Below are 24,315 nucleotides of genomic sequence, written 5' to 3' on the forward strand. Positions count from 1 at the left end.
CAGAAAAGTATTGGCCTAAGGTGGCTCCTGACCCCTGGCAAGTGACAGAGATGAGGCACATGGCCAGCTCTGAAGTCAGGACAGGTTCACAGTCTACCTCTCTACACAGGCTAGTCATTTCCTTTCTCTGGCCTTAGTTTCCTCATCTGTAGAGTGGACACAGCATATCTCCACATCCTCACCCCCACCCCCCGGCCCCGTGACGCTGAGGCCAGTTAGGGAGGCTGCCTCCAGAGGCTAAGCCCAGCTGTTGACAATGCTGTCTGTCACCCCATTCTCAAAGCTGACCCAAACTTTTGCCCAGCACAAACCTGGAGGACAATCCCTAGTCGGGGGTCAACAATCCGAATCTTGCGGTCCTTACAGGTGGTGGCCAGCAGGCTGCCGTTGGTGTTAAAGGACATGGAGAGGATCATATCTTGGTGACAGTTGATTGTCTTCACTGGCCCAGCAATGACAGAGTCCTTTGTGTCCAGGTTCCACACCATCACCTGCTCAGCAGAGTGCTAGCTCTGAGCACAGTGGCCACTCCTCCCAGCCCCCACAGACACAGCAGGCAGCAGCGGTGAAACACAGTATTCCCAGGAGGGAGGATGCAGCTGGCAGCCAGGGCACTCGTGAGGGGTGTGGCCGAGGCTGGATGCACAGCGGGACCCTGCTGGGAGTCAGGCTGTCTAGTAAAAGAAAACCCACCCGCCACCAGCCTTTGAGCAACAAAGCGGTTATGTTGGGAGGACCTGGGGCGTGAGGTTTTGTCAGAAGTAGCACACCTCATTTTTTGTTCATAACCAGGGATGCCAAAGAAGCCCATAGCCACAGCCTAAGGTGTGAGTGGCACTTCCAGAGATCTAGCCACACTCACATCCCCCAGTAAACAAGCGTTTCTGACCAGAATCTTCCAACAGAGTCTGCCTCTCTTGGATCTGAGAGGTTCCTGGGGTGCCTCTGCAAACCCCAACAGAGTCAGCAGAGAAGAACTGGAAAACCATTTGTACTGGCTGGTTTTGCTTGTCAGCTTGACACTAGCTGGAGTTATCAGAGAGAGAGGAGCCTCCCTTGAGGAAATGCCTCCATGAGATCCAGCTGTAAGGCATTTTCTTAATTAGTAATCAAAGGGGGAGGGCCTAGCCCATCGTGGGTGGTGCCATCCCTGAAAGCAAGCAAGCTGAGCAAGCCAGGGGAAGCAAGCCAGTAAACAACATTCCTTGGTGGCTTCTGCATCCACTCCTGCCTCCAGGTCCCTATCCTGTGTGAGTTCCTGTCCTGACTTCGATTGATGATGTAAAGCAGTGAGGAAAGTGTAAGCTCAATAAATTCTTTCCTCCCAACTTGCTTCTTGGTTATGATGTTTTGTGCAGGAAAAGAAACCCTGACTAAGACAAATTGGTACCAGGGACTGGGGTATTGCTGTGATAGGCCTGACCATGCTTTTGTTTGGAGGAGTGTGGGTTTTGGGACTTTGGAAAGCAGTGGAATGCTTTAAGTTGGGCTTAATGGGCCATCCTAATAGGAATGTGGGAGACTTTGTTGCTGAGTGTGATTTGAACTGTGCAGACCTGGTCCAAAAGGTTTCAGTGGAGAAGAATTTCAGAACGTGGCCTAGAGACTGTTTTTGTGGCATTTTGGTGACTGCCTTTTGCCCTTGTCTGAAGAGTCTACCTGAGTCTAAGGTAAAGAGACTTAATTATATTAATTGCATTGACAAAGGAAGTCTCAAAAAAGCCCAGCAGAGACTTTGTTCTCTGGTGAAGTCTCATGAAGAGCATTCTGAACAAGCCTAGCAAGCTTAGAAAGGAAAAATAGAAAATATGTGGTTCAAGTATGAAAGGGGGACCAGGAAGTGAAATGGAACTGAATTCTATGTTCTTGGAGAGAACAGATGAGGGGAGTGGGGCCACCAACCCACTCTGTCTATAGACTGGGGCTCAAGACACGAAGACCCAAGGAGAACCGTGGGACATTCCCATGTAGGTCAGAGAGGAGCTGCAACAGGCACTGAGTCTCCAGTGCTCGGAACGGTCGGTCTGGGCAGTAGGTGGAGGTGTGGGAGTGTCAGGTGGGCCCAACCCAACCCCCTGAGGCTCACTGCAGCCGACTGAAGTGGGTCCTGATTCTGTTACCTAGAACCTCAAATGGGGCTTCTCTGTCAACAAGGTCTTAACAGATGCAGTGAGTAGGCATGAGGTCACAACAGAGGAGGGAGGCTTCTCAATTGAAAAGTAGGTGAGAGGAAGCAAGAACACACACACACACACACACACACACACACACACACNCACACACACACACACACACACACACACACACACACACACACACGGAAGCACACGGCTGTGAGGTAGAGGCAGAGACTAGGGTGATTGATGGAGAGGTGCAGAAGGGCACTTCCCCAGGCCTGTGATGGAGAGGTGTGGAAGGGCACTTCCCCAGGCCTGTGATGGAGAGGTGCAGAAGGGCACTTCCCCAGGCCTGTGATGGAGAGGTGTGGAAGGGCACTTCCCCAGGCCTGTGCAAGCAAGTAGGCTGCCACCACCTTGCCTGAGCCTTTCCAGTCAACAGAGCTCTCAGAGAAGCTTTCAGAGGTGCCAGCGTGTGGTTTCCCAGGTACAGGAGCTGCAGACTCACCTTGTAGTCATAGCCAGCACTGAAGAGAATGTTGGCAGTTGTGGGGTGCCACTCCACCAGCCCCACCCTGCGTGCATGGCCGATCAGCTCCTTCCTGTAGGTTGTGAGGTTCCTTGTCAACAGCTGCTTGGGGATGTTCCAGATCTTAATCTGGAGGGGAGACACAGGCAGGAGTATGAGCTGGGAGCATCCCGGGGCAGTTGCTACCGCAAACCACAGATTTGCTAGTGCCTGGCAGAAGGACCTTGGTGCTGCTCTCCATTGCCGCCCCAGCCCAGTGGAGGCGAAGCTGGAGACTCCCTAAAGTCCTCCACTGAGCAGGGCTGACCTTGACTGGAAGGCAGGCTTCACTCTCAAACCTGCCCCAGGGGCTTGGACCATCATGGTGACCTGAGCTGAGCAGGTCGGGTGGACTGACGATAGAAGGGGCTACATGGCAAAGGGTAAGGTCTCCATCATGGAACCACAGGGAAAGCTGCCGTGGGGACATGGAGCCCAGGAAGTGCTGTGTACGCTCTTTATGTTCTGCTGGGTTCTCGGTTGGTGTTCGGAGCCTATCCCAAAGATACGCAGATTTCCCACGAGGCTTTCCTTACAGTTCAGAGACATTTACTTCCTGGTTTTGGCCTTAACATCAGGCCATGAATGCTACTTGCTCTGTCTGTGGGTCTGGAGGGAGACAGCTTCGGGGCTTTTGGAGGGGAAGGTGTGTCCTAAAGCAGTAGGCACTTAACTTATCCTGGGGAGGAGGAGGGGGAAGAGGAGGAGGAGGGAGCACTTTGTTATATGCACTGGGGTTATTCTCACCCAGCAGCACCCCCTCCCCCCAGTCATCCTGTTCCTTCCCCTCCCCCTTTCAGGAAGACCTGGAAAGGGTGTGGTGGTTTACACCTGTGATCCCAACACTAGGGGTCTACAGTGGGAGGATTATACATTCAAGGTCAGCCTAGGATACACCGTGAGACCCTGTCTCAAAATACCACCCCCATTAAAACAGTAATAACAAAACACCCCATTTCTAGCCCCCAAAATATCTTTTAGGGACTCTTTGGAGCGGGCCTTAAAGAGGAGGTTTGAGGAGGGCAGTCACGCTGCCCCACCATGTCTGGCAGAAGCCTGAGGGTTGGAGACCAGTCAAGTTCTCAGGCCTGACCACAATCTCTACGTGAAACTTTCTGCTCTGACACTAAGTCTTGCATACAACCCAGGCTGGCCTTGAACTTGAGATCTCCCTGCCTCAGCCTCCTGAGAGGTGGGATTCCAGGTGTGCAGCACCACTCAGCCTTCTCAGTGTTCTAAGCCTTCCCCCCCCACCCCCCACCCCGCTTCCTTCCATAATGAATTCTCTTTCTCTTTTTGCCTCAGCTGTCAGGCAGCCCTGAGCTAAATTAGGAACTCTGTGGCTGCATCCCCGCATCACTGACATTTCTAGTGATCCCTCACTTCTGCTATGTGTGGCCGTCTCTCTCGAGGGAAGTGGCACAGTTGAGGGACAGAGAATAGGCTCTGAAGTCAGACAGGCCTCAGTCTGAAGCCAGTTCTGCGGCCTGTGCTGTGTCACGTTGGGAAAGTTGCTGTACCTTTCTGATCTCCAGCTTGTCTATGAGAACAGCCCACTGGGCAGGGCTCGGGGAAGACAGAGGGACAGCCAGAACACATCAGGGTGACAAGAAATGCTGACTGTGGCTTTTATCCGCACCCAGGTACATTTTCTTCATGTATGCAGTGTGTGTGTACGCACCCATTTGCCACTGGGTATACAGAGGTCTGAGGACAACTTGTCAGTTCTCTCTTGACACCATGTGGGTCCGTGAGATCGAAATGAAGGTTGTCAGGCCTGGCAGGAAGTGCCCCACCCCCACCCACCACCCCTGAGCTGTCTCTCGGGAGCATCCATACTTTAATTATTTGCTTGTGACTGGGCCCTTTGTTGTAAGTCACAACCACTGTGTCTTTGAAGTCAGAGGGATAAAAAAAATAATGCTGAACATTGTGCGGATAAAGTATGTGCTCCTGGCACGGGGCTGGAGATTAGGCTCACTGGGGGTTGGGTGGATCGAAGATGGCTCGGCTCTCAGCTTCTCAGGAGGTTGGAACAGGAGGATTGCTTGAATCTAGGAGTTTGACATCACCCCCCAGTGACACAGAGAGTTGGGCTTGGTTGGCCTCTTGGGGGTGGTTTTGGGTCTATGTTCACATAAGCCCCTTCCTTGTCCCTCAACTCATTCACTGTGACATGATATGGCCTGATATTTCCTGGTCTCCTCACAGCGTGTCCAAACCCCCAAGGGTGGTGCTCCTCTAAGAACACTAGTCTCACTGGGTTTTCATAAGATGGGCAGACGCTATTACACACATTTTATAGGAGGGTAAACTAAGGCCCTTAGCAAGATGCCATGGATCCCAAGTCTCACACACCCACCATGTCGCCTCCAGCTCTCACTTCCTTCCTGTGACATCTCCTCCGTCTAGTGTTATGGAGACAAAGCCGGGACTGGCCTCTGATGACACCTTTGGGTGCCTGCCTTCCACCCTCCTCCCAGCATCCCTCTGCTCCGGACGTGTGGGCACTCACCGTGGCATCTTCAGAACAGGAGGCAATCTCAAAGTCATTGAAAGGATTCCATTTGATGTCCAAGACGTTCCCTCTGTGCCCACAGACCTTGGGGTAGTGAGGGTCCAACTTTCCCGTCTGGAAAACAGTGTCACAGGCAGGCATCAGGAGACTGTCGCAGCATCACAGGAGGGTGGTAGGATGGACCTTAGCGCCTCTCTCAGTCAGTCAGTCAGTCAGTCGTCAATCATCACAGAGGAGGCAGGAAACGTAAGGGGGAAGAGCCGGTGCAGCATCCCTAACCACACCTGCTGTGTGACCCTGGGGGAATCACTTCACCTTTCTGAACCTTCCTGTCCTCCTTGGCACAGGGGAGGATGTAATAGGTGACTGAGGACCATGGGAATGGTCTGTCCCAGTATCTAGTGCCCAGCAGGTGCTCAGTCTGGGCCTTTTCCTTCCCATGTAGCTGTCAGAAGTAATGTGGTACAGCTTTTTCTGGAGAATGGCCTGAGATGTACCATGTGACTGACCCAGCAGGGACCTAGCTGTGTCATGGAAACATGGATCCACCTGAGACTCATTCATCAACATCCATAGCAGCACCGTCTATGACAACCAGAAAGACGAAGCCACCCATGTGCCCACCAAGGGACAGGTGGAAAACCCAATGCACAGCACAGTTATGCGGTAGAATATTACTCAGCTAGAAAAAAGGAACACGGTGAACGAATCTTGATGGCATTCGCCTAAGTGAAAGAAACAGGCATGAAAAGCTACTTATCAACAGGTGAGCTGGCACACATCTGTGACCCCAGCACTGGGGAGGCCAGCTTGGACTTAAACATAAAATCAGATATTAGTTAGGCATTGGTGGAATATGCCTACTGTCCCAGCAACTTAGGAGGCTGAGATGGGAGGGTCCCTTGGGCCCAGGGACTAAAGAAAGCCTGAACAAAACAGTGGGATGGTCACACACATGTGGGAAACAGGGTAGGGACTACACCTCAGAGGTAGTGCACCTGCTGGCACGCCGAAGACCCTGGGCTCAGTCCTTACCACCACCGAGGAGGAAGAACATGTCTACACACACTCAACAAATGTGAGGTGTGTCATTTGCTAATGATGTGTGGGGACATAGAAAAGGCTGCCATGCTCTATCAGATGGCTCTGCCTCCATTGTTGGAAGCAGCATCCTCCTGGACAGGACAGACAGGTCATGGCTCCTAGGCCTCTTGTAAGGGACCAGCCTTAGCTAGCAGCTCTTTGCCCAGCCTCCAGGATATTCAGTGCACTGTCCTCAGAGTCCACTGGGCTCCCCAGCCCACCACATATATATGCTGTGTCACTCAGGCTGGCCTTGAACTCCTGATCCCTCTAATCTCCACATTTCATAAGATGGGGTTACATGGCACTTACAGATGTGCATTACAACTGGCTTTCAGGGTGAGGGTTTGAAAATTAAAATCCAACCACGTCATGTAGCTATTTTCACTCTGCAAGCCCCTTCTTCAGGCTTGAACTGTAACAATCTCTTCCTTGTAGGACTGCAAAGGGCTGTGACAGGAAGCGAGGAGCACAACAGGGAGAGCTGAGGTAAAGGCTCAGCAATAGTGACTATGCCCATGCCAGAAACTCTCTATCTCAAGGCTGAGAAAGGAGGAGGAGGGGGAGGATAAGGAAGAAGAGGAAGAGGAGAAGCAGCAGCAGCATTAACAGCTGTAGTTGTGTGCAGACAATAGAAACACAGCAACACAGCCTGCTTTTAATCATTTTCTTTCCTTTTTTTTTTTGATAGGATCTCTTGTAGCCCAGGCTAGCCTTCAACTCATTATATAGCCAAGACTAGTTTTGTAATTTTTAAAAGATGTATATATATATATATATATATATATATATATATATATGAATTCTATCTGTATGTACATCTGCATGCCAGAAGAAGGCATCAGATCCCATTACAGATGGTTGTGAGTCACCATGTGTGGTTGCTGGGGATTGAACTCAGGACCTCTGGAAGAGCATCCGATGCTCTTAACCACTGAGCCATCTCTCCAACCCCTAGTTTTGTACTTTTAATCCTCGACTCTGCTTACTATGTGCTGGGGTTATAGGCATGACCACACTATTGTTATTATTTTTTGAAAGCAATTTTCCATTTTTGGGGGGGTGGGGAGCACAAAACAGAAAAGCCATTTATTTCTGTAATCCCAGTACTTGGGAGGCAGAGGCAGAAGGGCTGACCGAACCTAGGCTGAACACAATCAGATCTACATATCAAGTTTCCCATCAGCCAGGACTATGAAGTGAGAACTCACCTTAAACGATATGATCAGAACTACAAAATTTCTGAAAAGATGGTCCTTCTAGGATTAGTGGAGAATTGGTTCTAGAGTTCAAAGCATGTTCAGGAGTGTAGGAATGGTGAGCACACAGGCCAGGCTTTCTAATGCTGTGCCTGTGACAGGCATCACTAATGGATCACAATACTCTCAAGCAGGCTAGAGGAGGGATGCTCCCAGGGCCACTGGGACTCAGAGGAATAGAGCTGGGCCTCTGCCCAACAGATTGTAGTAAACCTCTGGTGGACTTCCTGTGCTCTGAGGAGTTCTCATCTTCTCTGAATTGCCCTGGCCCTGCTTCCTACATTCTTTCCCTTTTCTTGTACCATTTCCTGGGTCAAAGGGCAGTACAGAATCTTTTGCTGTAAGCCTGACTGCTCTGGGCCTTTACCTTTGTTCTCTGGCTCAGAGCCATGCCCTCATTTCTGCCCTGCAGGTTTCGCAGGAAATGCCAATTGTCAGGCAGGTCTTGGGCTAACCCTAGGCAAGCTGCCAAGAGGCCATTGACACCACACCCTCACCTCCCATAGAGTCTGTTGCTTCAGGGCTAGGTTGACCATCAAAGCTAGGCTCCTCTGGGGCCCCCAGAGCAGAAGTCACATCAGCCCACTGTCCTCCCACTCAAGACCCAGGGCATTAGTGACATTAGTTATCTGAAGCTATTGACTGGGCTGCTAAAAGCCTGTCCGGGAGCGACATTTATAATTAGGAGGTCGTTTTTACCTTTTGGTCCATTAGATCAGCACTCAGCCAGGGAGGGGCTTCTGGTTTACTGGGACACAAAGCTTTAAGTCAAGGGTGACAGTGCTGCCTTTCTCAAACCCAAGCCAGGCTTGGCTGGTTACAGGAGCTGGCTGCCAAGCCTATGTAGGACTACAAGCCAACAGGGGCTGCCCTGAGGCAGGCAGAGAGGGTAGGAAGTTAGGATCCCTACAAGGTACAATGAAGGGTGGGGGTGGGTGGGGCAGCTACAGATCTGGGTCTGGGGATGGGGAGAGCTGTATGGTGGGCCTGGGGAGCATTGCTCTCCCTACTATAAGAAAGGTAACTGCTTCAAGCTCCTTTCCAGTTGCAGAGTAGAGTCTGGGAGGCCTAGGTGGGAGGAGAACAGAGAAGTCGCAAGGTATAGCGCAATTTTGCTGACTCCTGCTTCCTGGGGTCGAACCTCTGCTATCCTGAGTTCATTACTGTTCAAGCTGGGTCTCTGAGCTCGGCCCAGGGCCTTGGCTTCTTCCTCTACAGAATAGGGGAAGTGAAAAAATTCACTCACAGTGTGTGTGTGTGAGGAGCCATTTGCAGTAAGGGCTGAGAACGTGCCTGGGCATAAGGCTCTCCACACCAGCCTGCATCGATCCATCTGAAGCCATCGCAACTATCCATCTACAGCTTTGTAGGGTTCTGGGGAGGGAACCTGGGTGTCATACATGCTAAGCTGCTTTTACTACCACTGGGCTACACCCAAAACACACCCAACTTTAATTGTTGCTTGGTATGTTCCAAGGCCCAGGGATATATTTAGTGTGAGAACAAACTGTTCTAATGGTGGGGGTAAAGTCAAATACACACACAGATACATACACAGATAGACAGACAGACATACACACACATTTACCCACCAATATGCACATGTACACATGTGCATACACACACAAGCACATACATGCATATATGCAAATGTGTTCATACACACATGCATATACTCATGCATACATGCACATAGAAGACACATAGGCAGGCATATGCATACACACATATATACACACACACATACATACATACAAACATAATACATACATGTATACACACATGTATGGAAAGACAGATATGCACACAGATAAACACACATACATATACACACAGACCCACACACAAACATGTACTCAGGAACACAGATACAGACAGACAGACAGACACACACACACACAAACACCCCTTCCTACACCAGTTTAGGAACCCAGTGAACTGTCCTTTCCATTTCTTCTAGACCAGCACAGTTATGGCGATCATTTGGACCCTCAGGCCCTTGGCCCCTTTGATCTGGTTCCACGCATCAGTGTCCCAGGGCCTACCTCCTGGGCTCTGTCTGCGTTCTCCTTTCTTCTTCTACACCTCACCCAAAGTCCACATCCCTCGTACCCTGGGAGACTCTGGTACAGCCACCCTTTCTGTTCCTGTTTGGAGGCCCCAGGCAGCTTCTGTCCACAACTTGCCGTTCCCCTTTGTACCCCGGCAGACTTCAGTTACCAAGGCTGCAGGGTAGGTTGTGAAACTCACCCTCTGGCCTTCTTCCAGAGGCTCACCTCTCCATGCACAGGGGAGAGGCACCTTGCCTGAGGTGGCACCCTTTCTGGGCCTGACACTCTGGCAACACCTAGGACAGGAGGCTGTGCAAGCCGCAACCTCGCCTGCACTTTCCGTAGGGGCAGCAGGGCTCTGTTGCCTTCACTCACCCTTGTGCCCACACTTCTCTGGGCCTGGCTGCAACCTCTGAACCAGTGAGAAGCCAAGCATAGACAGCCAGTGTGTTGCAGCAGTGGGGAGCAGGGTGTGTGGGGGATGAGAGGGTGGGGGTCTGGGCGGGGGGTTAGAAGACCAGGAGGCTTTCTAGTCACGCCCAGCTCCAGGCTTCTCATCTATGGCTCACCCAGCCCCAGCAACCCATCAGGACAGGGGGTAATACTTCCTTTAAGCAGACTAGTGTAGGTGAGGCTCCAGCATGCACAAATACCCCTACATCTACCATCTAAGGGGCTGCCGTGTGGCTGAGCTCTAGAAGGCAGGGCACTGTGGGTTCCCATCCCTTTCTCTGCCTTTAGTGTCTATTCAGAACTACTGGATGTGGCCAGGGGTGGTGGCATATGCCTGTAATCTCCGTCTTTGGGAGGCTGAGGCAAAGAAAAACACACACTTGAGGTTAGCCTGGGCTACATAGGCTAGCCCTAAAGATAGATCCTGCCTTAAAGATAAAAGAAAAGGAAAAGAAAGGAAAGGAAGCGGGCTCTCCAGGTAAATTTGTACTTCAGATCCTCAACAAAGGTGGCTCACACCTGTATCTGAAGCACTTGAAGTGGAGGCAGGAGGACTGCCTCCACTTCAAGGCCACCTGGGGCTACATGGTGGGTTTTACTTTAGATTGGCAGGGTATAATCATATCACCCACCCACCAAAAAGAAAGAGCTGCGAAAAGTTTAATTTGTTTTGTTTTAAAGATAAGGTCTTAATATGCAACCCAGGCTGACTTTAAACTCTGAGCAATCCTCCTGCCTCAGCCTCTGGACTGCTGGGATTACAGGGGTGTGCCACCACACCTACCCTGCAGTTTCTGAGAACCTTAAGCTCACAGCTACCTCATGATCCAGCAGCTGTCTTCAGCATTCACCCAGGAAGAGATTACAGGGAGGCTTCTTCACTCAGAACAGCCCTGGACTGGAATCAGTCAGACGCTCGCCTTGCTTGGTTGGTTGTGGGACATGGTCTCCCTGTGTCACCTGGGTTGGGGCTTGTCTTTCTAGTTCAGCTTCCCAAGTGCTGGGATTACAGGTGTGGGCATTATTTATAGACTGCAAAGAGGTGTGTGTGTGTGTATGTGTGTGTGTGTGTGTGTGTGTGTGTGTGTGTGTAGGGTTTTGGCCCAATGCCTCCTGTATGATAGGAAAGAACTCTCCACCAGCTTCATCCCTACCTCCTACTAGGTAGCATTTAGTGGGTGAACGGCTAAATACCCATTAAGACAGCAACCGAGGCAATAGAGAAAAACACAGGAAATTAAGGGCACATGAGAAGACAGTGAAACCCCTTCATGATCTAGTCGGCCAAGAGTCAAGAAATGTCAAAAGAAAAAAAAAGTATGAAGCCAAATTGCCTACAGAGATCATGCGAGTTTTCTGGAAAGCATCTCAAATAAGGATGTTAAAGTAACAAATGGAAAGAAAGGAAGAAAGAAAGAGAGAGAGAGGGACGGGTGTGGTAGTATGTTCATACCTACAGTCTCAGCACTTGGGAGACAGAAGCAGGAGGCCATTCTGGTCTACACAGGGAGTTCCAGGTTATCTAGGGTTCAAGCCAAGTCAAGCCAAGCCAAGCCAAGCCAAACCAAACCAAACCAAACTAAACCAAACCAAACCAAAACCAAGCCAAGCCAAACCAAACCAAACCAAACCAAACCAAACCAAAACCAAACCAAACCAAACCAAGCCAAACCAAACCAAGCCAAACCAAACCAAACCAAACCAAACCAAACCAAACCAAACTAAAAAAGCAACAACAAGCTGGGCATGGTGCACATCTTTAACCCTAGCACTCGGCAGGCAGAGACAGGATCTTTGTGAGTTCCACGCCTGCCTGGTCTACATATGAGTTCCAGGACAGTCAGGGCTACACAGGGACCCTGTCTCAACACCTGGGAAAACAAAACAGAACAAAACAAGACAGGAACAACCAGTGAACTCTGTGTATTTAGGGCCAGAATGTGTGTGGCCTTGAGTTTAATGTATCAGTGTTCTTTCATTTTTAAACAGTATACATGAGAATTTCATTTCCAAGAGAAAATTCTTTAAGAAAAATAAATTACCCAGCTCCTACATCTTACTTAGCTTTCAGCTACAAATTTAAGCTTCGCTTTTCATCTTTAAATCTTGCAAATTACATCCTTTGAGGGCTGTAATGGACCAAGATCATATACCCGGCTGCTGTGAAGAGAGGCGAGGGTAGGTAACTTTCTCTGAAAAGCACGCACCCCTTGTCAGGCCTGTCCTGTCTTCTGGTAAGCATCCAGCCTACATAGCTTACAAGCTCCCTAACTCTGCTTCTTCACTCTGCCAGAGAGGAGGAGCAGCCATCTCTGAGAAGAGGTCTCTAGGAGGGGGAAGGGAAGTCCTGAGGCTGCTTCTAAGTGGGCTGTGCTGACCCAGCAGCACCCTGGATATGTTTCCAGAGAACCACACTCCTGAGTGAAGACAAACACGTTCAGGTGCAGCTCAGAGCTCCGCCCCCCGGCCCCCATGATGGATAGGCGCTAAAGATTTCAAACTCAAAAGGCTGCAGAATTGGTCCTCTTTACACATCCTTAAAATGATAACAGCGATGAAATGAGGAAGAGATCGATGCCAGTCAGGGGTCAAGGAGGAAGTGGGGTGTCGAGGAGTGACTGTGTAGGGAGGGGCAGGGAGAGGTCTGGCGGGGCGGCACGTATGCCCAATAGTGACCTGGACATCCTTATCAAGGTTGTGACACTGAACTGCAGTGCTATCGGCAGTGGGTAATCAGTAAAAAGGCACCCAGGATCCCACTGTATTATCTCATGCACACGCTTATGAATCTGCAAGCATCAAAAATGACAAGTGCCAATGAGTGCGTGCTTCCAGGATCACAAGGGATGAGAGACCCACTTCCTTCCTGCGCTGTGGCAGAATTCGGCACACACACACTCACACACACACACACACACACACACACACACACACACACACACACGTCAACGTTCGGGGGGCTGGAGAGATGGCTCAGCCATCTGAGCTGTTCTTCTAGAGGACCCAAGCACTTTACAACTGTCTGTAACCCCAGTTCCAGGGTATCTGTCACCCTCACACAAACATGCACGGAGTCAGTACATCAATGTAAATAAAAATTGAAGAATTTAGAAAGGAGTGTGTGTAGTTAGCCTGAAATACTCTAGATGGGCGTCAGAAGTGCTGGCAGCTCTGGGGTAGGCTGGGACTGCAGGTGCCCTAGCTGCAATTGAACCTTATCTTTATGGTCCCACAAAGGTGTGACTAGGCTCACAGGTGGCACTAGCAGTTGTGCCTGCGTTCATGGACGTCTGAGACTTGTCCTTGAGCTATGTGTGAGATTGCAAACAGCCCAAAGGCCGATAGGTGTGACGCTACACTCCTATAGTTCCAGCACATAGCGGGGTGGAGACGGCGGGCTCAGAGGGCAGGCCAGCGTGGGCTAGGAGGTCGTTTTAATTAAAGAAGAAAAAGAATACTAAGGATTCATAAATCTTATCTAGGACCAGGCTGAGTTTCAGCTCCGGTGGCTTCCCACTGGAGTCAGATAAACCCAGACCTTCTGTGGCTCAAATCACCTTCTTGACGGTCTCAGCACGGCTCTGCCACACTCTTGCTCGAGACGTGAATACCCCTCATTCCCAGGTCTTAGCACTTGCTTCTGGTTCTGCCCGAACACTTTCTTTAGAGTTGAAGCCATTGTCTAGGGGTATCTTCCCAAGAAGGCCTTCCTGGGCCGTCCTGTGTGAAGCAGGCTTGTTCCCTAACCCATGTCATCCCTCATCACATGGACTTGATATCCATCGTCTGAACACGCCAGGATTCTCATCAGTGGTTCATGCAAGGTAGAAAGAATCCGAGTAGGAAAAACCAGGAACCAACCAGTTCACTTTTTTTCTAACTCTGGAAATCAAACCCATGGCCTTGTGGATTCTCCAAGCCAGCTACATCCCCTGCTTTAATTAACTCCTTAATGAGTGAACAGTGCAGCTCGTTTGGTGGACAGAGCCTTTCAGAGTTGGTCAGGGCTTGGGAGAAGCTTGCAGGAAGTGAGGAGCATCCAGGCCCCTCTACCTCTGACCTGTAGACAGTCTTCCAGCAGTGACCAGAAAGTCTCACTTTGACTCATTCTTCTCCAGCTCGTAAACTTTCGTCTCCTTAGAATGCATTTTCCGTGTCTCGCCCTGGCAGTCAAGGCCCTTCTCAAACAGCCTGGTCTGCTTCTCCAGGGCTTTTCCCTGCCTCGCTTTCAAAGACTGCTCATGGGTTCCAGTCAGACTGTGGTTCGGATTGTTCCCTGAGGACCTCACAGCTCGGTCAGGCCCTTCCTTCTACCATGTAGAATCACAACTGCTTAGCAGCATAAACAATGGTTAAATGATGTGTTCAGTCAGTGGAAATCTGTGAGTCAGCAAACCCGTACAGGAGTAAACAAAGCCTGAGCCTCTCCCCACCATTTTAGGAGGAAGGAGCAGAAGCATTGAGAAGCCAGGGCACAGAGTCCCAAGCACAAAACAGGCCGTGCGGTGTATCTTAGGAAAGGACAATGAACTGGGCCTGTACGGAATCCATGAACAGGGGAGGTGGAGGCAGGCGGATCAGTTCAAGGTTCGCTTTCGCTACAGAGTGGATATCCACGAACATGGGACACATTTCTGATTATTTCATATCACCTTCTACGACTCCTTCAGTAATGCTCTGTGATTTTCTCCTAGGTCTGGCTTGTTCACTTACAGGAGTGTTTGCTGCTGTTTTTTTTTTTTTTTTTTTTTTTCGTTTTTCAAGACAGGGATTGCCCTGGCTGTCCTGGAACTTACTTTGTAGACCAGGCTGGCCTCGAACTCAGAAATCCACCTGCCTCTGCCTCTCAAGTGCTGGGATTAAAGGTGTGTGCCACCAACAACCGCCTGTTCGTTTGCTTTTTTGAGACAGGATCTCACTATGTAGCTCTGGCTGTCCTGGAACTCACTATGTAGATCATGTTGGCCTTAAATTCACAGAGGACCCACCTGCCTCTGCCATGCTAATACTGAGATCAAAGATATGCACTACCATGCCCACCTGCATCCTAGATGCTCATCTGTAACCCCAGTGCCTGCATCCTAGATGCTCATCTGTAACCCCAGTGCCTGCATCCTAGATGCTCATCTGTAACCCCAGTGCCTGCATCCTAAGAGATCAGAGGAGGAGACAGAGAATCACCAGATGCTGGATGGCCAGCTAGCCTGGAGTAAGCCGCACGGTGCTAGAAACAATAATGACGACCCTGCCTCACCTCATGAGGCTGGGGGTGAGAACTGACTGCTGGAAGTTGCCCTTGGATTTCTACATTTGCATTGTGGCATGCATGTACGCTCCCACAAGCCCCCACAGAGGAACACACACACAACAAATAAGCAAACAGCAATAACAAAATAAGCAAATTTTCATTTTTTATCCCCCCATTGGCTTATAAATTATTTAGAAATGTGGCCTAGAACTCTAACTCACACTCAGGAGGTCAACTTAGGAGGATGAGGACAAGGCCAACCTTAGCTACACAGGGAGTTCCAGAGCTGGACTACAGGAGACCCTGTCGCAAGCAAGCAAGCAAGCAAGCAAGCAAGCAAGCAAGCAAGCAAGCAAGCAGCAAGCAAGCAAACACTGGGCACATGGGGCCTCCTTTAGCCGGTCTGCTGTTACTGGCTTCTACACCTGCTGTGTTGTGATGAGGGGAGCTATCTTTGAAGTCGTCACCCTCCAGGCTTTGACTGCACAGGCCCTTCTGTCCCTATCTAAGTCTGTGGGCTCCTTCCTGTGGCCCGGCTTCCTCACCTCTCCTGCCATGAGTTGGAGCTCAGCCTGATTCTGATGAAGGCAGCTCAGCACTCGGATCCCACAAAGATCCCCTTTAGGGCAGATCTATATGAAGATGTCTCTCTGTGGGTCCAAACACTGGGTAACAGCGATAGCTCCTGGCGCAAGCATGCTCTCACTGCTGCCTCTAGGGACAAGTGTTCTTCCCTTCTGCCTATTGTTTTTGGGCTTCCCACTCTTGCCTCTTGACAAGAGGAGGTGGCTTTGGCAATCTCCCTGATTGCAGTTGAGCCCAGCTAATTGTTCTTACAAGTATATTTCATTCAAGAGAGAAAACTTTGGAAGTGAGTACTCTTCTTGGATGGGCGAGAAGAGGGCCTATAAGTGGCTGGGCCAGCTGCTGAGAGCTCAACTCTCAGGATGTGGACTTTTCCCGAGAAGGAGACCAAGAAGGACTCTCACACAAGTAAGCTCACACAACTAGGAAAGCAGGCCAGGTCTTCAGTCATCTTTGGAGACCTGGGCTCCCCACCTTGTCTACCTGTCCTGTAGACCTCTGGACGCTGGGCCCCATGATCTCTGGGGTTCTTACCTGGTGCAGGGGGATGACAAGGAAGGCGCCCCCACCAGCACATTCAGTGACCACAGCGATGAAGTGGGGGTTCACGGCACAGAAGTGGTTGTCATGGACGCTGTGTGTGATGGGCACAGAGTCGTAGCAGTTCTCTTTGCTGGCGGGCTTGCCGTAGACATGACGGAACTTGGAGCTGCGGTACTGGGGGTGCCATGACATCTGTAGGGGATGGAGGGACCGAGAGTATAAGGCTCGCTGCTTTACCATGGAACACAGTGAGACTACTGAACAGGCACAGCCTGGCCAGTGGTTTGGTTTCACCGCTGATTCTTTTTGAGGCAAGGACTTAGACCAGGCTGGCCTGGAACTCACTGTATAGCCCAGGATAGGCTACAACTCACGATTATTTTGTCTTAACCACTAGAGTGCTAGGATTATAGGTTGTGCCACCAAGCCTGGTGATTGTGGCCAATTCTGCAAAGGCAGTGGTCCACTCTGAGGCACAGCCAGGTGAGCAGGCTATCGCTGTGGTTATAGAGGAGGCCAGTAGTCACAGCTATTGATCTGTTTGCTGATACATTAAGACCTTTCCGTTTTTTTTCAAGCATAAACCCCGAAAACAGAGGGGCCACAGAATATTTGCCCCTAGCCCAACTTTCCTCACCAGACAAGTTCTCCTGCCAACTAAGTGAGAACCAGTGTTGTTCTCTGAGTCTGGCCAGTCTGGCCTTCAGTTCCAACTTTGTCTCGCTATGACTTAACCCTTGGCGTCGCCATTTTCTTGTTTATAAAGTGGGACAACACAAGTCTGTCTCATAGACTTGTGTCTCCCCTCTGGAAAAGGAGCTGTTGGCCCCCATGAATGAAGCCACCCAGTCCAGAGCATCGTGACGGTGTCTGTCGATACCTATCTGCCCCACCCCCATCCTTATTTCTATTGCCAAGGTTTGTCCAGACCTTTGAAATGGGGAAGAGGTCACAGAAGTAGGGGAGGATGGTATCTAGTAAGGTCAGGGCATGGGAGTGTCCGTACTGTGTGACCACGTGTAGCACGAGCCTGCCTGGCATTCGTCACAGAGTTCTTGGGGTGCTGGCATTGTCCCAGGCGTGTCTGGGATCTTCTGCACAGGGACCCTGTTTGCATGAGGCTTTGGTGACTCAGCATCTCCACAACGGTTCCGCTTTCCCTGCTAGCAGGCACTTGTCTGCACGGTAGGCAGGGCCTGCATCCCTCCCTGGCAGCCTTCTTGGGAGTGGCAATGGGACAGCTTTCACTTTGCTATCCTGTGCATGCCCTGCCGCTTTATGCTATGAGATTAGGCTGGGGGCTGGGAAGCTCCACCCTGAAAAGGATTTAGTTGGCTCTAGGTTTAACTCTCCTGGGAGTTATTTCCCAAAGTTTGGCTGTGGACCAGCTGGAAACTGTCTTGTCCCCTACAACCTTCCTGAGGTGGGGGAGTCCTGTCCATATTTGAGGGTGGGAAAGGGAGGTGCAGAGGAAGCTACGTGATCGAAACTGTACTGATGTGAGCCTCAAGTGTGGGAAGTCAAAGCTTATCTATCTTCTTTCTGTGAGGAGTGTGTGTGTGTGTATTGTTGCTGGTGTTGAGTATGGGTGAGCAACAGATTTATTTTCCTGCCTGCTCTCCATGGCCCCCTTCCTCACCCAGCCCTGAAGGCAGTGGGTATGGAACCCAAGCTGGGATAGGCAGAGGCCCTCCAACGGCATGTTCCCTGGTGCCACTGTGGGTGACTTTCCGGTGACTAGGACATTACCTGATTTGGTTTGAGCACAGGTGAGCTGGGCCGGAGTTTGCCGTTGCCATTCCACATCTGCTGGCTCAAGATTTTCTTTTGTTTCTTCCTCTTAAAATCTGACCTTGTGGGCACAGAGGCCGCTCCCTGTAAGTGCTTTTTGGGAGGGTCTGAAGCACCACCTTCTATCATAGCCTGGGTGGTAGAGGGAGATTAGAAGGGCAAGATAGGTGTGGGATGGACGGCTGCTCCTACTCTCAGCGTGAGGGCCAAGAGGTTAAAGTCAGCTCCAGCTACACAGTGGATTCAAAGGCTAGCCTGAGGTACACAGCAAAGTCAAAGACTAGCCTGGGCTACTCAGCAAGACCCTGTCTCACAAAACCAAACCAAACCAAACCAAACCAAACCAAACCAAACCAAACCAAACCAAACCAACCCAACCCAACACCACACCACACCATACATCACTTTATTTGAACGTGATCTTCAAAGACGAAGAATTAGCGCAATGAAACTTGACTAAGAGGTACACCCCACACAGAGACAAAAATCCTCGGCTCTTACCCTACAGAGTACTTCACGGCCCTGATCATGCATGCCCCAACACTGATGAGAAATCTCCCCTGAGGGCATCAGAGAACAACTTTTTGGGTAGATGGTTCTCTCTTTCTGGCTTGTTGAGGTTAGGGTTTTTTTCTACCACAAGGCCACAGTGGCTCTCAAGCTTCCAGTTGATTCTCCTGCCTTTGCCTCCCATCTCACTGTGGAGGTCATGGCATTATGGATGTGTGTATGGATGTGTGCGCTGTAGCATCTGGCTATTTAGTCTGGCGTTGAACTCAGGCCAACAGGCTTGCAAGAGAAGCTATTTTACCTGCTAAGCCATTTTGCCAACTCTCTCTTTTTTTGTTTTTTTGTTTTGTTTTGTTTTTACAGAGACACTGCTTGTGGACGTTGTACATCGTGGTGCGGAGCCTAGTGCGCACCACGATGTACAACGTCCACAAGCAGTGCCTCTGCCTCTCAAGTGCTGGGATTAAAGGCGTGCACCACCACCGCCCGGCTCACCAAGTCTCTTTTTAATACACCCAGAATCCCTAGTGAGGGCTCAATCCATACCAGATGGGGTGGGACAGTTAGCCTGTGGAGCCAATCAGAGAGCCTTAGGGGTCTCCCCTCCCCCCAGGTCAAGGCTATGTAGTAACACCTCTGCTTCCCCAGTTCTTTCTCATGGTGTCTTCCCTTCTCACAAGGAAGAAGGGAAAAACCCACAGGTCCTGGCTCCTTCTGGTAAAAGTGTTCTCAATACAGAGTCTCTCAATCTGAGGCCAAGCCCTAACTGAAACCACAACTTCCTGGCATGAGACATTTTACAATTCTGCTTTCTCTAGACCAGCGACGATCTCAAGTGTCACAGGAACTCAGGCAATTAGGACCTCAGTCTCTGTCCCCTATTTCAGAGGAAGAAGAGGCCTAGTAGCTCCTCAGGACAGTGACCAACTGGGCCAGTCTGCCGGGAACCACGGACGGCCCTGGACAAGGAGTTCTTTTTTTTTTTTTTTTTTGGCTTTTCGAGACAGGGTTTCTCTGTGTAGCCTTGGCTGTCCTGGAACTCACTCTGTAGACCAGGCTGGCCTCGAACTCAGAAATCCGCCTGCCTCTGCCTCCCGAGTGCTGGGATTAAAGGCGTGCGCCACCACGCCCGGCTAGGACAAGGAGTTCTTGTGCTATAACTAAGGAGCTAAGGTAGAAGGATTTCAGGTTCAAGACCAGCCTGGAAAATGCAGTAAGAGTCTGCTTCAAGATAAAAACATGAGGAAAGGGTTGGGTGTGGCAGCTTGACATCTGGATTTTAACACTGGGATGGCTCAGGTACGACTGCCACAATTTTGAGGCTAGCCTGGACTACATCGTGAGATCCCCATCTCAGGAATGACAAGAAGGGTTTGAGGAGACAGCTTAGGGGCAGGACACTTACCTATCATGTGCAAGTCCCTAGGTGTAATATCTAGGACTGCAAGAAAAATAAAAACAAACCTAAAACCCCAAACCTGAGGATATTCCAGGTAGGCAGGGACAAGTTCGTAGCTCTACCAGAGGCAATGGGTATGTCCCTGAGAGCCCTGACTTTGACAACTTGCCTGTGAAAGAGAAGGCTATGGAAACAAGAGAGCCCAGCACCCTAAACCAGAGACTAGAACCTTCTAAAGCAGAAAGTTCCAGAAGGTTTGTAAAGAGGTGACTATGATTTCATCCAATCACCAGTCCCTACCCAGGGCTGGCTCCGGGCTTATATAGTGCCCAGGGCTGGAGAGCAAGGAATGAATGCCTGGGTCACTGCTCTCACCTTACTGCTCTCTGAGATCACCCCTTTTCTGGAAGCGCCAAGTCTGAGAGGAGACGTGATGGTGAACTTGAGGTCTGATAATAGGGTCAGCATGGCTGGAGACTCAAAACACTGGGATCGACTGAATTCCACCACTGGCTGGACATAGAGGTTCAAGCCTCTTAAAAGGCTGAGGTGACGGGTGTATAAGTTCAAGACCTGTCTGAGCCACAGAATCATGTTCCCTCCGAAAAAGTAAAAAAAAAACCAAAAACCAAAATAAAAACAAAAACCAAATCCAGCCCATTTTCGGTTCCCCAGGAGATTCCTGTGTGTATTTAGCACAAAGATAAGAGGGACTTCCAGGGACTGCGGGCACAGCAGCTCATGGGAGTCTACAAAGAGTGACATCACCAGAGAGCTTACCAAAACCCTATGTTCTTGGGCCCTGCCCCACCCCACCCAGACAGAATCTGGCACCCCAGGATGCAGGGCAGAACCTGCTGTATCTTAATTAGTCTTCCCCACGGGCTCATGCTCTGTAATCAAGTCTGAGTCTCGAAGATATAATGGAGCCCTGAAAACACGGGTCAATCTCAGTAGCATAGGAGCTAAAAAAAAAAAAAAAGCAGCCATTTTATGTCCTGCTCCTTGCTAAAACCTGGACCCAGTGCCAAGCAAGTCAGTGTTACCCTGTACAATGTTACACCAAGCTGGGTGTAAGGTGCTCACTAGGAAGCAACCGACGGCTCCAGAACACGGGGAAATCCCGTGGGTTGAATTTTGTAAGCTCTAACAACTCAACATAACTCGGAGAACCAAAGAACCAGAACTATAAAACGCTTTGAAAAAAACCTAAAGACCAAATTCAAGATACTAGATTTGGTGGTGACCAAAAGCAGTCAACAAGAGAAAAGTCAAACTGGACTCGAGGGCTTAATGAAAATGTAAAATGTCGTGTATCAAGGACACCATCAGTCGGGGGTAAGGGCAGCCCGAAGGATGGGGAGAGATCTGGGGTGAGGATTTGGAAAGGGATTGACAAACAGAACAGACAGAATACAACAACAACAAAGAGGACAGAGAGTCCATCTGGTTTGGTGGCAAGTGTAATTCTAGCACTCAGGAGGCTAAGGCAGGAGGATTGCTGTGAGTCAAGGCTAGCCTAGCCCCGTCTCAATAGAGTAAAAACGAAATGTAAAAAAAAAAACTGCCTGGTTTCTTCAACAGGTGACAAGGCCAAAGGAACCGGTCCAGACTGGAAGAGACTTCATGGGTGACGTGCAACATGGAGTTCCATGGAAGCCAGAATCCTGCTTCACACCATTTAGCCACAGACACCCAGTCTGAAGCAACTGGAATGACAACATTAACGTTGCTAGCTGTCTTTAGGGGTGATGGCAACACCGTGGTTGTCAGTCTGATCGGAGAGATATAGGCTTAACAGTCATAGATTCAATCATACAGCTCCGGGGGTTGACTCTGAAATAAGCCCAGGGGCTGGAGATGTGGCTTTCTTAGCATGCAAAAGCTCCCGGTCCCATCCTCAGCACCACACAATACCCGCCTTTCCTGAACTAAGTCAAGTGACTGGCCCGTAGCCCAAATGCTGCGGTCGGTCTCAGCTAAGGTTTGTTAGATGAGAGCTGGGCGGTCTAATTTATATGTGTGAATCTCAGGCCTGCCCTACGGAAGGGTTGGATCTGTCTGTGAGCGGCTCAGCTTTTCTCTCTCCAGCTCAGTCACCGGCTAGCTGGGTGATGCCGGGCGAGATCCTTCTCCTCTCCGTGTCTTACCTTCCTCATCTGTAAAGTGAGGAGATCTCATTACCGTGGGGTTGCTGCAGGGTTGTGTGTATGACATCCTATGATCACTCCATTCAGAGATAGGCGTGGCCGCTGAGCACTGGAAGGCATGGCTGGGGTGTGTGTGCAGTTGAATTTTTATGTAAAGTGGTGAGTTTCCACGTTAAGAGTAGATGTTGTGTGTTTCCAGATCCAGCGTGGTCCTCAACCTTCCTGACATGGCGGCCTCGTATTGCGGTGACCCCCTAGCCATAAATTATTCTTGTTGCTACTTCCTGTCTTTTTGCCATTATGGATTGTGATGTTCCTCTCTGTGTTTTCTGATCATCTTAGGTGACCCCTGTGGAAAGATCTTTTGACTCCCCAGATGGGTCACAACCCACAGGTCGAGAACCACTCTTCTAAGGCTTCTGTTGGGCAGAGAGAGCCCTTAGAGTTGGCATGAAATCCTTGCAGTCTCCTACCAGCCCCTCTCCCCACCTCTTACCCGGTTACTCTACTCTAATGTGTGGGGATGCTAGGGATTGGGCCTGCAGCCTTTATTTCTTTTTTTATTATTATTTTCTTTTCGAGGCAGAGTCTACATACCCCAGGCTGGCCTCCAACTATGGATATAGCTGAGGATGGCCTTGAACTGCCGATTCTCCAGCTTTTACCTCCTGAGCACTGGGAATACTGTTGTATAGCACAAAGCCTTAGTTGAAACTGTAGCATTTGTGCTCCAGGCCACTCATTTGACTTAGTTCAGGAAGGGCACGTGTGTCCCTCGCTGAGAATTTGGATCTGAGAAGATATCCCAGATATTCTGGAAAGTGGCCTGTTTGCATGAGCAGCTTGAGGGTCTGACCCTTGGCACCCCACAGAAGTAAGGGCACACAGACACACCTATGTTCAAAGCTAAGGACCAAGCTCAGTGGTCAGGAAGAGTTCAAAGATGGTGGCTTTACAAGCTTCCACCTGTGCCTCCCCACCTTCGGGGAGGTGGGGGGTTAGGGAAGCCCCCTGGCTTGTCTGTCAGCACAGCCTCGGGCAGATTCTGGGATCCCTCCATGGCATCAAGCATCTTAGTGCAGGCACAGGCACCCTGTGACCAGCAAATGCGCACAGAATCAAGCCCAGTTCTCAGGTCGCTCGGCTGCTTCCCCTCCCCCTCCACCCTTCTGGTCTGGCACAGATGCCTCCCACAGGCCCATAGAAAACACAGATTGAAGCTGGAGGCAGCCAAGAGAGAGCCTTTCTTCTTGATGAGATTAGGCTCATCAGGAGAGAGAGCTTCCCCCTCCCCCTCCCAACTGTCCAGAGCTGGGGTTAGCTGGCAGGGCGGCTCCAGAGATGACCAAGGCCTCTCCACAAGTCAAGTCCTTGTTCACGCCCTGCAGGTCCAGTTGCTGTGTTCTTGGGGAGGGGTCTGTGTTTCTCACATATGAGTTCCCATAAACCCCACCATGAATCCCCCTTATTCCTCAAAGGCTTCTGCTGGATTTGGTAGGTGGGTCCCATGCATCCCCCACTTTTTTTTACTGTCTTCCCAGTACCTCTGAACACTATGCCTTTGGATACCCAATCTTGGCACATACTTCCCCCTGAATGGTCTGGAATAAAGCCATAACGGCCAGGTCTTTGGCTGGCACTCTCTGGGCTCCGAAGATGCCCCTGCCTCTTGTCCTCCTTTTGCTCCAGGTTCCAGCACAACACCCCCACTCCTGATCACCCCATTGTATGAAGTACTCATCTTCACACTTGGGGTGGGGTGGGGTAGCCAAAGCAGGGAGAGAGGCACCAGGTTCAAGACTGTATTCTGTTGGTTGACCCACACTTAGCATCTCCCTGTTTTGTTACATGCTCCCTACTCTCTTCTCTTGTCTTCTCCTCTCTCTCTCTCTCTCTCTCTCTCTCTCTCTCTCTCTCTCTCCCTCTCTTCCTCCCTCCCTCCCTCATTCTTTTCTTTCTTTCTTTCTTTCTTTCTTCCTTCCTTCCTTCCTTCCTTCCTTCCTTCCTTCCTTCCTTCCTTCCTTCCTTCCTTCCTTCCTT

At 50.3% G+C, this 24,315-nt stretch overlaps 1 protein-coding gene across 3 annotated transcripts in view; it reads right to left on the minus strand.

The window, feature by feature from the left end:
- Coro2a (coronin 2A) overlaps window positions 1-24,315 on the minus strand; it is a 52,606-nt gene that overhangs the window by 7,277 nt on the left and 21,014 nt on the right. The window contains exons 1-6 of one of the 3 annotated variants that reach the window (XM_021160098.1): window positions 20,295-20,348; window positions 18,175-18,348; window positions 16,417-16,617; window positions 5,201-5,317; window positions 2,626-2,775; window positions 312-491 (exon numbers count right to left, since the gene is read on the minus strand). In XM_021160098.1, the coding sequence (XP_021015757.1) occupies window positions 312-491; window positions 2,626-2,775; window positions 5,201-5,317; window positions 16,417-16,617; window positions 18,175-18,345 (819 nt within the window). In that variant the 5' untranslated portion in view covers window positions 18,346-18,348; window positions 20,295-20,348. Of the gene's footprint in view, window positions 1-311; window positions 492-2,625; window positions 2,776-5,200; window positions 5,318-16,416; window positions 16,618-18,174; window positions 18,349-20,131; window positions 20,349-24,315 lie in introns of those variants that run through there. The other 2 variants (XM_021160097.1, XM_021160099.1) reach the window with 2 other exon arrangements.

Source organism: Mus caroli, chromosome 4 (genome assembly GCF_900094665.2).
Source record: "Mus caroli chromosome 4, CAROLI_EIJ_v1.1, whole genome shotgun sequence".
NCBI classification, from domain to species: Eukaryota; Metazoa; Chordata; class Mammalia; order Rodentia; family Muridae; genus Mus; species Mus caroli.